Genomic DNA, 13,095 nt, shown 5'->3' with positions numbered 1-13,095 from the left:
GTGCTAACAGAACTCCATTCCAAAAGACGAAATGAAAAAACATTTGAAAAAATTTCCAAGGCCATGATGCAGAGAGGCCACACCAGGGATTCAGTACAGTGCTTTGTGAAAATTAAGGAGCTCAGACAAGCCTACCAGAAAACCAAAGAAGCTAACGGAAAGTCCGGGGCAGGGCTGAAAACATGCTGCTTCCATGCTGAGCTGCAATCAAATCTAGGGGGTGTCCGCCACCAGCACCCCACCCCTGTCCGTGGATTCTGAGGTGGGGGTGGTAATCTCAGCCATGGCTGAGGATTCTGCGATGGGGAAGATGAGGAGGACAAGCTTGCAGAGAGCACACAACACTCCGTTCTCTCCAACAGCCAGGAGCTTTTTCTCACTCTCCCAGAATTACCCTCCTAGCCCTCCCAAGCCACTATCCCAGACAGTGAAGCCGTGGAAGGGACCTCTGGTGAGTGTACCTTTTGTAAATATAAAACATGGTTTAAAAGCAAGCATTTTTTAATGATTAATTTGCCCTGAGGACTTGGAATGCATTCGTGGCCAGTACAGTTATTGGAAAAGTCTAACATGTCTGGGGATGGAGCCGAAATCCTCCAGGGACATCTCCATGAAGCTCTCCTGGAGGTACTCCAAAAGCTTTTGCAGAAGGTTTCTGGGCAGGGCAGCCTTATTCTCCATAGTAGGACACTTGACCATGCCATGCATGCAGCAAGTAATCTTGTAACATTGCATGACAAAGCCCAGCTGCGTATGGTCCCGGTGATTGCTGGCATTCAAGCAACATCCGTTCTTTATTTCGCTGTGTTATCCTCAGGAGAGTGATATCGTTCATGGTAATCTAGTTGAAATTCAGGAATTTAATTAAGGGACAGACATAGCCATTCCTACTGGGCTGTTTGCCTGTTGCTTAAAAGAAATCCTTCCTTGCAGGTAGCCAAGCAGGGGGAGGATGGGAGGTGATTGACACCGAGCTGTTTTGCGTTTGGCTAGCAGGGATCTTTCCTGCTACCAGCCACGTGGTGGGGGTGGGGAGAGGGGTGTTTAGCAGTGATCTTCCATGATACCAGCCACGCGGTGGGGGGAGGGGTAAAGCGATCATCCCAGAGAATTGGATGGGGGGGTTGGTTTCTGCTGCTGCATGTTGACAGGAAAGAAGCAGCATTGAACGGGCTTTGCTTGGTATTTGGGAAAGGAGGGCACTGTGTATATGAAGGCTGCAGAAGCCGAAAGACAATGGCTTCCCATAGCTGCATGCAATCTGAATTATGCTGCCCGGACCTGTGTCTGTGAGATCTCTAACACCAGAGCCGCAGGCACTCAATATTGAGATGCAAAATGCGACCATGTAGTGAAATCACATGTGCTAATGTAAGGTGAATAGTGTTGTTCACTGTGAAAGAGTATAACCATTGTTCTGTAAAATGTATCTTTTTAAATACTTCTCTCCCTTTTTTACCTCCCTCATGCAGCTGCAAATTTTTCAAGCCTCCCTACTCCATCCCGAAGGCTATCTCAGATAAGGCGGAGGAAAAAAAAGACGCGAGAGAAATGTTCTTGGAAATCATGGAAGTGACCCGCAATGAAAGAGCTCATCTGAATGAGTGGGAAGGACGTGGTGCTCACAGTTGAAAGCGAGTGGGAAATGCCCTCGGAAGCTGCATACGCCGGACAGCTACCAGTCAATCGGAACATTTGAGTGGGAAAATCTAGCTGTGGAGCTGCTGTGGGAATGCAAGTAGAACAAAGCAATCATTAAGCTGTCTGCTAGAAAAGTAGTGACTCTGGGAAATGTGAGAGGTCATAGTGATGGCTTGCTGCAATGGGACCCTAACTGTGGGGAAGCTGATAGATGAATCCCCATATCCCTATCTTGGCACCGAGTACGCAAGGGCCCCAGCACGTAAACCAAGAGGTAACGTCAACGGTGCTGCAAGCAATGGTGGATTCAACAAGGGCCGTTTCACCAAACACCACGTGGGATGCCAGGAAGGTTCATGACGCTCGCATCTTCCAGAATCACTGCTGCTGTTTATAACAGCTTCAGCAAGGAATAGCTTACAACCAGAAAAAACAACAGTGGGGATGTGAAAATGCCTGTAGTTATCCATGAGGGACCGCAGCCTACCCTGAATGCCAGGTCATGAAGCCATATACAGGCAGCCGGACAGAATCAATTGTCTAGCAGGCGAGCAAGTGCAGAATGGTGTAGATATGTGCATTTGGCCGTATAACAGGCGCGCTGACACATTACTGAACCCGTATCAAGACCTCAGCCAAACAGTCCCCTTTATTAATTAGCTGCTGCTGTGTCTCTGCATCTCAGTGAAGAAGTAAGGGGAAACTTTATGGTAGGTAGTGGGAAGCTGAGGCAATCACCATGCGCCGCTGATTACATCATCCAGACACCAATGGCGATTAGGAGAGCACAACCAGGAAGCGGTGACGCATCAGAGAAGCTTTGAAGAACTAATTCATCATGGGTCGGTAGGTCTGACTGCTGTGTTGTTTCCCTTGATGAAACCCTCACCTCCCCTTGATTGAAATTTTTTTAGTGGCCCTTGTCTCTTCCTCCTATCCTCCCCCAACCACACCCGGGCTACCTTGTCAAGTTTCTCCCTCTCTATAATGAATTAATAAAAGAAATACATGATTTTAACAATAGGGATTTTATTTCCCTTAACAAAAAGCGAATGAATAGGGGGAGGAATGGGTGCTTACAAGCGGATTAATGAGCAAAGTAAAATAGTACAGCCTTTGTTGGGCCCACCGGGTGGTGAGTGGGTGATTCACGGATTCCTCCCCCCACGCATTCTACACGTTGGTGAGGAGGATATGAAGCATGGTGAGGTGGGTTACACAGGGGCGCCGCGCACTCTGTTGGATCCCTGATCTGCTGTCTGAAGCTCCACAGAAGACCAGACATGTCATTAGATCACGCGCGAAGCCCCAACTTTGCATACCACCTACGCTGAACTTTCCTGCCTACACCTCTGATCTTCCTGCCGCCACCTTCTCACTCGACATAACCTTCTCTCCTCACGGTTGGCCTCCTGTCCTCCTACTCCACTGCATCCTTCCTGTACAATTTGATACCCGCACGTCTGTCACCATTCAAAAGCTCTTATTGCGGTATTCACATGGGTGCTCTCATCTTGGTATTATGGCGTTTCAGGGCAGGGGAAAGCAAGTCACAAAGTTCCATAACAGTGCCCTTACGCATGCGAAAGTTTCGCAGCCACTGAGAATCGTCCCATACCCGCAACGCTGTGCGGTCACACCAGTCCATGCTTGTTTCCTGGGCCCAAAATCAGTGTTCAATGGCTGCAACCTGCCCCATTACCATCAGGATCTCCAAAGCACAGGGGCCCGCGGTTTGAGAGAATTCTATGTCCATGTCCTCATCACTCTCGTCGCCGTGCTGCTGTAGCCGCCGCCTCCTCACCTGGTTTTGCAGGTCCTGGTTCAGCATAGACTGCACGATAATGTGCGAGGTGTTTACAACGTCTGTTATTGCTGTCTTGATCTGAGCAGGGTCCATGCTTGCTGTGCTATGGCATTTGCACAGTTCACCCAGGAAAAAGGGTACGAAATAGTTGTCTGCTGCTTTCACGAAGGGAGGGGTGAGGCTGTACCCAGAACCACCCACGACAATGTTTTTTGCCCCATCAGGCACTGGGATCTCAACCCAGAATTCCAAGGGGCAGAGGAGACTGCGGGAACTATGGGATAGCTATGGGATAGCTACCCACAGTGCAATGCTCAGGAAATCGACACTAGCCTCAGTACATGGACGCACACCGCCGAATTAATGTGCTTAGTGTGGCCACGTGCACTCGACTTTATACAATCTGTTTTACAAAACTGGTTTCTGTAAAATCGGAATAATCCCGTAGTGTAGACGTACCCCATGTTACAGTATGTTAGGATTGGTTAGTTAAATTTCCGTAAAGTAATTGGTTAAGGTATAGCTAAGCAAAATTCAAGTTTTACTATATAGTTTGCTGTTAATCAGGAAGGGGGAACAGAGACTGGGGATGGGGGAATTGGGATCATGTTTTGCTAAAGGGGGAGTGGAAACGGGATGGGAACAGGGACACAGGCAAGGCTCTGTGGTGTCAGAGCTGGGAAGGGGGACACTAAGGAAGGAAACCGGAATCATGCTTGCTGGAAGTTCACCCCAATAAACATCAAACTGTTTGCACCTTTGGACTTTGGGTATTGTTTTTCTCTGTTTATGCAAAAAGGACCAGGGAAGTGAGAGGGTGAAGGAATAAGCCCCGTAACATCTTGGTGCTGTGACTCGGATGCATTGCATCGGATAGGTGAGTGGCAGCCTGTAAGTCCCCCTCCCCAACAGTCCGTGCAGCTGCTTGGATGGGCTGTAGCGAACTCTCGTGATGGTAGTTGCGGGTTCTGGCAAGCCAGGGTAAAGGATTTTTTAAATAAATGGATAAGGAAGAACCAGGGCCCATACCAAGTGCAGGGGTCAGCCTGTGATGAGATTAAAAAAGAAATGGAGGAAATGTTAGGGGGCTCATTCCTTCACCCTCTCACTTCCCTGGTCCTTTTCGCATAAACAAAGAAAAACAATACCCGAAGTCCAAAGGCGCAAACAATTCGATGTTTGTTGGGGTGAACTTCCAGCAAGCATGATTCCGGTTTCCTTCCTTAGTGTCCCCCTTCCCAGCTCTGACACCACAGAACCTTGCCTGTGTCCCTGTTCCTGTTCCTATCCCTGTTCCCATTCTCCTTTAGCAAAATATGATCCCAATTCCTCCATCCCCAGTCCCTGTTCCCATTCCCCCACCTTCCTGATTGACTGCAAACTATATAGTAAAACTTGAATTTTGCTTAGCTATACCGTAACCAATTACTTTATGGAAATTTAACTAACCAATCCTAACATACTGTAACATGGTTATTTAACCAATTATACCCCACCACCTTAATTGGTTTACACCCAACAAAATTAATTATACAGTAGACAAAAACAATCACAGAACCAGACAGAGACCATGCAAATAAACATACAAAACAATACAGAAGTAAGGATTTCACAGCTACATCTATACAGACATAAGAGGTTTCCAGCTGTGTCTATTAGTAAGTAAGTTCTTGTCAGACAAAATGCCATCTTCTAGGCTCTTCCCTTTCTCTAAAGGTAATAAAAATATCAGGGCAGGATTATATTCCTAATAGCCCAATAGCCCCTTATTTCAATGTAACTAGTTTGGAATGTGAGGATGTGACCATACAATTCCCAGCTTATGGCTGCCTAACTATATCTTAGCTGAAGGCCTTAGCCTGTCACAGTAAAAGAAGGGCATTACACAAACAGTAATCTTTAATTCTTTCTTTTATACCTCTATAACTAGCTAAGTAATAAGAATACACCTAAATTCTTAAAGTATAGGCCTTTGCAAACAGGCCTGAATATCTATATCCTAACAGGATAGTTTTCAGGAGCAACTCTACTGATGGAAAAATATATAAACTGATTTCATGTTTGTTTGAAACTAGAAATTGGGTTAGTTGATACCGTAGTAGAAACAATGTCTAATCTTAAAATCATTACCAACGTGTTAGTCATCAATACTGCCAAATCAAGTGTGTTCTTCAAAATGGTTGATTACAGTTCTCACTGGTTCTAGGAAAAAGCAATTAGCAAGAACAGGAAAAAAGAATACCATGATATAGAAAATATACACTACAGAATATTTTTTCTTTAAGGCTGTTGTAACATTTCAAATCAGAAGGAACAGAAGTTCTGTATTTTATGTTTTTTATTCAATGAGTCATAAAAATAAACCTTTGCATTTAGGCATTCAGTGCTCATCCTCCCCCCCACTACATTATAATTCACCTGTAATATGCATCCATTCTTTTATAGTTTCAGCTATTTATCATGCCTTATATTTAAGCTTGGAAGGATTAGATTTTTTTATTGGTAAATGTCGATTTTACCGTACACAAAGTGACAAACAAAATTTCCATCGATGATAAATCAAAATGTACAGCTAGGCAAAATAAGAGAAATGCTGTTTGATAACTTATTAGAGTTCACTGTTAGTGATGTCAGAACAGGAGGGCCATGTAGGTAGCTTTAACTTTTTAAATCTCACTGTCTGCTGTCATTAGATAATTATTGTCTGACTGCTAAATCCCTGCGATTTTGTCCTGCAGTTGTGAAAATTAAATGGATATAAATCTAAAAAATGCTTAAAACTAGATATCAAAATTATCTGTTGAAATTTTTAAAAAACATATTTTGCCAAGCCTACTTATGCTCTTCTTACAGCCAGAATAGGAGTTGTTTAAACATTAAATACCAGAAAGGTCTCACATTTATGTATGGCTCCTAATTTCAGAATTATTGGGACCTAGGATGCATAACTTTTGTTTGATCTGTTTTATGGTACACAAATGGCTGACTAGCCAATCAACGGAAGTGATGTAGGCTGTATTGTGATTTAATTTCAAGAAGTTAGGTGAGGAAGAAGCATAAATACATAGAAAGTATGTTTAGAAATAAATATTTATGTAGACATGATTATGTAGACAGGTCTGGATTGAGACGATGTTACAATCTGCCATCATGTGCACATCTTCCATTGTTGTAAAAGAGAGCTAGGTGCATGTTTCTGCAGTCAGAATTTAGCTTAGAGTGCATACTAATGGAACTCCTGTGAGTTATGAAATGTTGGTATGAATTACCTCTAGTATATGTGAAAATAGGCCACTTGATTCTCTTCCGACCAAGAGAATCTCACAGTGCAAAGAGAAGCCATATTGATTGGTTTGAAAGACTAAAACAGGAAATAGAAGAATTGGTAGAATCCAAAGCCTGCCACTAAAGTTCTTGACTTAATAGCATTAATGGTGGCCTACCTAGTCAATTTATAGTAGGAGTGGTTCCAAGCTATGCTGACAGGAGGCCAGCAGAAGGGGAGATTGATCACTGAATAGTGAGAAATAATGAAGATTCTGACTGACTGGTAGTAACATTCTATAACTAGTATGTATAAGAGTGACCTTGTCTGCAGGAGGTTTCGGTGACTAACAATTGATTGTCATGTTCAGCAGGTTAAAGTTATGGGGAGAGCTAGGTGAATATATTAAATAGAAATTATGTTGGATTGTGAACTTGTACTGTAAGGTAATTACAATGTTTCTGATTTGACAGATGATGAATAAGGTATTTGGAGGTACAGTGCACAAAAAAGATGTTAGAGAAGATGGAGTTTTCAGCATTACTCTGGATAACACATGCTCACTGTTCAGGTATGCAGGCACTTCTAGCCACAAAAATGGTAGAGGAAATGTCATTCTAGAAATGAAAGCTAGTGACAGTATAGACACAGGCTAGATTTATAAGGTAGAAAATGGAGTTTCACCCATGCTTATGTGAAATTGCCCACCATTTGCTTATATAGCTATTGCAACTATGTGTGTAAATTAGGCAGTTGCACATACAAATATTGAGGCAGTTAATGGCCCAATTAAGCATACATATTGGTATGCATGTTTGTATGCAGAACTCTGGCCTCTGTCTTTTTAAAAGATGCAAACCCCCTATGTTGTCTTCTTTTTAAAAAGGATAATCACGCTATACTCTACATTTGCTGTAAGGGTTTTTTGGGCTATATTCTTCACCCTTGGATCTTTTATGCATGTTACTTGGGAGTGCTCTGTATCATTATATTCTAAAACATTTTTAAAATGCTTAACTTAACTTAAACAAGGAGTGCTTAACTTAACTTAAACAAGGAGTGCTTTATTGGTATAGCACCAGAGAGGGTGCCAGGGACCACAGCCTGGGAATTTTTGCATTAAGGCAAGTTCAACAGCTGTTGAAGCATTGTGTTGTACAGTAGGTCACTTTGGTATTAGCTAGCATCTATAGATATCCAAGTTCCTGAAAGCCATGGAGAAACTGAAAGCATTAATGAGGTCTTCTGTCTCTTTAAACTTGGGTTGTAGTATTCTATAAAAGCAAATTTGATTCTCAGTATTGCCACAGCACCTCTCTTTCAGCCCCTTGTAAGAATCCAGTCAATTTACTGTACCATAAGGTCCTAATTCTTGTGACTGTTTCTTCTTCCAGAAGTGTCGTGGAGCTTCACATCCTATCCTGTAAGGTTTAAGGCCCCTCAGGACAAGCTTGTGCTTATGACTTTTTCTAAATTCAGACTTAAGGAAGCTTTGTTAATTTTTTTTTTTTTTTTAAAGCACTACCCATTTCCTGCCGTTAATCCACAGAAGTCCGAGTAGAATATAGGCTTAGCTGTCAAAGGAACCCTCTGAATTTGTCTTGAGCAGAGTTCAGAGCGGTTATTCATCTTGCATGGAGTGCACCTACTGTAAGAAAAGTGAAGCAGCTTCCAGAGAGAAAATGTAACAGCTGAGAAGCTGATTAGTAAAACTTTAGTACTGGAAAGAATGTCCCACATGTATTTAAAACGTGTACTTGACAGGTGGTGTCTTAGTGGGAGGAGACCCTTGAGAGGGTCTGATAGAAATCTATCAAGTGGCCAACTGTGTATCAGTGCACACCCTCCTGAAGAACTAGGTATGTTGTCCATGCATCACTGGATACAGCCTTTGATAGAAGGATATTACAGATGTCTGTAATTGCACCCAAAAGTTGGATTTCTTGTACTGATGTGGGAAGGTCCCAAGTGTTCAGAGTGGCATGTAAGATCAAAGAGAGAAGGGGAAACTTTCTTTAGCTGTAAATTACCTTTCATTGAAATTTTCTATACCAGTACATACTGCTTTCCTTGGATGACTAGTATAAAATTCTATCTTAGTTTTTTACTTATTTTTGGCTAGTACTACTTCTGAAGTTTCAGTGAAATCCTGTGAACTGGCAAGTTCTTTAGATGACATGCCCTGTACACATAAAGACTTGATAGCTGTTATTTTCCCTCTGGCTTGGAGAAGTTATATGAGACTGAGAATAGGTTGAGATTGAGAGGGAAGGTGGTCTCCAAGATGTTTTGTTACTTGATTTATGCTTTGAAAAGGTAGAGAACCTGTGCCCTAGAACATTAGTCAATCTGAACTAAAATGTCTGTCAGCAAAAAGTTAAAATAGAAATATGAAGTTGTATCAGAAAATCTGTGGTGTGCTTAAATTTTTCATATTTCACAATTAACTATACAAATAAAGTTAGATGTTTTTGTTTGTACTTTCACTGATTCTGTTTTTATCCTGTGTTTAGGGGCCTTCAGAAGGAAGAGTTTGTGCTCCTCACTCATGGAGATAGTGTAGATAAAGTAGCTGATGGGTTCAAAATTGTTGCACAATCTGGGAACATTATAGCAGGTATGTATTCTGTACAATTATGACTTAACTTCCCTTTAAAAAAAAAAAAGGCTCGAGACATCTGCTGAATTGTGGCACAGAATTTGGGCATTGTAAAAATAAGCTTTTATGAAACTCAAGATTACATTTCTCTGTAGTGTTTTAACCCAAACATTGCACCATTGTGCTAGTAAAGAAAAAGACTGAAATTGATGCAGAAATGACTCGTTTTGTTTTAAATGTTCAAGTTGAGAAATGTTAGAAAAGGCATCAGAGAAAAGGAATTTGATTTCAAGAATTCTTTAGTTTAGATTGTCTGATGTGTTTAATTAGTTCACTCTGGTATTTACTATTGTCATTTTAACTGTTTTTTAACAGAGTAAAAAGAATTGCAGTATTAAAAGAAATCTTCCAAATCTCTTGCATAGAAGGTTACAGGGGAAATGTGTCGATGTGGGCCCTGAGAGTTGACTTAGAAAATGTACTTAAATTATTAAGACAACTAGCAACTCACTGAATCAAACCACCTTTTCTGCAGCCAGCAGATTATAGGTTAGTCTTCTGTTTACTGAGCCACTTTGTGAAATCTTAAACCATTCATGTGGCTCTTATTTTAAATCCTTGAGGAAAGATCCAGGATAGAAACTGCTGAATTGTTGGATGAGCAGTGTTCTGTAGGCTGGTCTCCATTAACCACAGGTCAAGCACAGTGCTGTATTTGACCTGTAGCAAATCTGCAGTACTGTCACCTGCAAGGATGTGTAGGTAAATATAGTTTGAATAGCGAACCTGCTGTAGCCAGTAGTCGATTACTTTTTTAAAATCCTTATTTAGCTTTTAAATAAAATTACAATTATGTAACTACTAAAGAGGAAACTGGCAAGCGTTATAGATTCTCATTATAAGAAATTCCAACCCATCTCCCAAATTTTTCAAATCCTTTAAAACATTGTGTGGGCAAAGAAGAAAAACTAGAACTTCCAAGCACATCCAAAAGTTCTTGCATAATGGTGAGGCCCTTGCCTAATCATAGTTGAGGTTAAGCAAAGTTTTCGATTTAGAGCCAGTTTTCAAAGTGCTGTAAAATCCATATACTGTATAGAAGTGCTTGTACTGGTTTGCTTATTCTCATACAGGAAGGAGAATAAACCATACTATTGTAAGGCATCTTTTTTTTTTAAACTGATATAACTGCATCAGCACTAGAATTTTACCAATTTAACTATTTGCTAGGGGGTATATATTTTTTTAAACTAGAATAGTAATATCGGCATAACCTTCAATTGTAGATGAGGCCTGAAATTTCTTTGAGGGTATGGAGTGGAAAGCATGATATTAACTACATTTCCTGGTTTTCTAATATTTGTACTGCGTAGTTGAATATTTTTCCTGGCTCTCCAAGGTACCTGATTTTTGACAGCTAACTTCCATGTTTTGGAAGGGAACAGAGTACTGCTAAACAGTCTGAACTGTGCTTTAGTGAATACACCAAAATGCAAGAGTAACAAAAATCAGGTCACTTTCGAATGTCACCTGTTCATAGTCATGCAATAAAGAATTTTCCAAAACATCATCTACATACTACATGTTATCTTAATTTAGATGAGCTTCCTTTCAGCCTACAGCCTAATTGTATTAACAGCAAGACTGGCAGTGTCTTAAGTGTGTGTGTGGGGGCGGGGAGGTTGGAGTGGTTAGGTGTTTTTGTTTTATAAGCTTTAGTTTTATTGCCACTTTCTAAGCTGGAAAATCTGACGACAGGAATTCAGAATGTAATGCCACCAATTTTCTTCTGTGATCCTGAGTAGATCTGCTAATATCAGAACAAATAAAGATCTTTTCATCTATAAATTGTGTTGTATCCATCATTTTCCATACTGTAGTCAAAATACAGTCCCAGTTCCATGGTGATGACAGATTCACTATGGCCCCATCCTGCAAACACCTATATGCAAACTTTTATCCGTGTACATAGTTTCTGTGGAGTGAATCCATGCATAACTGTTTGCATGACCAGGGCCTAAAAATGTATGAATTGAGATGGATTCGTAGGTTTTTTTTAAAAAAACACCAGAAGGCACCACTATCATTTCTAGTCTAGCCTCCTTATAACACTGATGAAATAGGCGATTTAAATGGGGGAGATTTGAGAGGTATATGGAATTTTTTTACAATATGTAATTAGGGTCAAATTTGGTAAAGGAATTCTGCAAACACAAAGTTATTTCAAATAATTCCCTTCCTTCAAAAGATTCTAGAAAACCTAATATTCTTATGAGTTGATTTTATAAAGTTTTCAGTAAACTAAATTTTCCAATCCAAAAAAGCTCTTTTTAAAAGGGAAAAAAAAACCCTCTAGAGAATTTTTTCCATCTGTGCTTCATTAATCTTTTCACCTAGATTTTTCATGTTTTTCTCAACAAATAGGGTTCTTTATTCCAGATACATTTCTGCTGAAGACAGATACAACTTTGATTCAAACACATCAAACTTTATACTGTAGGGTTTGAATAGCTGCTAGTACATCTTCTAGTGAAACTTTGGAAGTGATCCCTGTTTCAATTTGTTTAGGGGTATGTTTCTGATAAGGTAATTAGACCAGAAGTCTGGTTGGGCCTAATTTTTAGGCTGGACCTGAACCAGACCCAACCCCACTCCACCTGAGCCTGAGATGGTAGAATTGGATTTTGACATGATTACCTCCTGCCCATGTGTTCTGCTCTTTCTGCCTGGGGTTGGCAAAGTGGTGGCTGCGTGTGCCTGCAGCAGCTGCATGCACTGGCAGCACACTAAGCCCGCAGTACACACAGCACAGTGAGGTGACAATGGTCAGCAGGAGCACGGCATGCTATGGCCACCCGGCTGACACTCTCAGGCACGAAGAGAGCCAGCTCGACCCAAGCCCAACAGAGTCCAATTATTTTCCAATCTAGATCTTATACTTTTAGTCGGGTCCCATTGACTTCAGAGCAGGTTGCAGGACTCTAAATTGTACTGCTTCAAAAGCAGTAATGGCTCGTAGAGATGGAAAGAGAAAGTCAGTCTGTTCTTCTTCAAGTAAATGTGGCCATGTGTTCCATGTAGGTTTGTGCGCCCTGGAGCTGGAGAACTTTGCCTTACAGTACCCATAGGAGTGGCATTCATGCCCTGTGGCCGTAGCACATCCCTCCTCACCTCCAGTCATATAAGGGTGGTGCCACTCTGAACCCCCACAGTTCCTTCGCACTGCCTGTGACTAGAGTTGGAGCTTTGTGTTGTGTCCTCACCTCAAACTTCTCTGTTTTCTAAGAATTTTTCTGTATTTAAAATCAATAGTACCTTAGGTTTGGTTTGTGCCCTGTGTGATGATCTCACCAGGGTTCAAGCATTGTCTGTCGTGTAGGGGTGGTCATCTGCAACAGCACCCCCCAGAGGAGGTGCTTGTTGTATCTTAGTGAGGGACACATTAAAGAGAGGCGTTCCATCTGCAAGTAGTTCACCAAGAAGACTCGGGTGATGAGAGACTTGCAGCTGAAGCAGCACCTTCTAGAGCAGGCCATGAGACCTGCTTCAGCACAGAGGCCCTCATCTAATCAGCAGTTGCCTTCAGATCTGGCAAGTGATGCTGCCCAATGCTTAGGCTGGATGTTCCCCCTAAGAGAAAAAGGGTTATCCACCGCCCTGTCGTGTGGTGAGGAAGAGGTCCCATAAAACAGGTCGGGATCATTCCAGGATTCAGGGAGGCTCTGGCTCCTCCTCTTCTAGGAGGAGTGCTGACCAGCACCGTACTTTCTTCAGCACACAGGA

The 13,095-nt window shown here is 41.7% G+C and overlaps 1 protein-coding gene across 1 annotated transcript in view; it reads left to right on the top strand.

The window, feature by feature from the left end:
• GMPS (guanine monophosphate synthase) overlaps window positions 1-13,095 on the top strand; it is a 72,407-nt gene that overhangs the window by 21,900 nt on the left and 37,412 nt on the right. Inside the window, exons 4-5 of the mRNA XM_032787410.2 lie at window positions 7,187-7,284; window positions 9,227-9,330. Coding sequence (XP_032643301.1) covers window positions 7,187-7,284; window positions 9,227-9,330 — 202 coding nt within the window. The remainder of the gene's footprint in view (window positions 1-7,186; window positions 7,285-9,226; window positions 9,331-13,095) is intronic.

The sequence above is a fragment of the Chelonoidis abingdonii genome, chromosome 8, assembly GCF_003597395.2.
Source record: "Chelonoidis abingdonii isolate Lonesome George chromosome 8, CheloAbing_2.0, whole genome shotgun sequence".
NCBI classification, from domain to species: Eukaryota; Metazoa; Chordata; order Testudines; family Testudinidae; genus Chelonoidis; species Chelonoidis abingdonii.
This window is presented reverse-complemented; position numbering and strand designations above follow the sequence as displayed.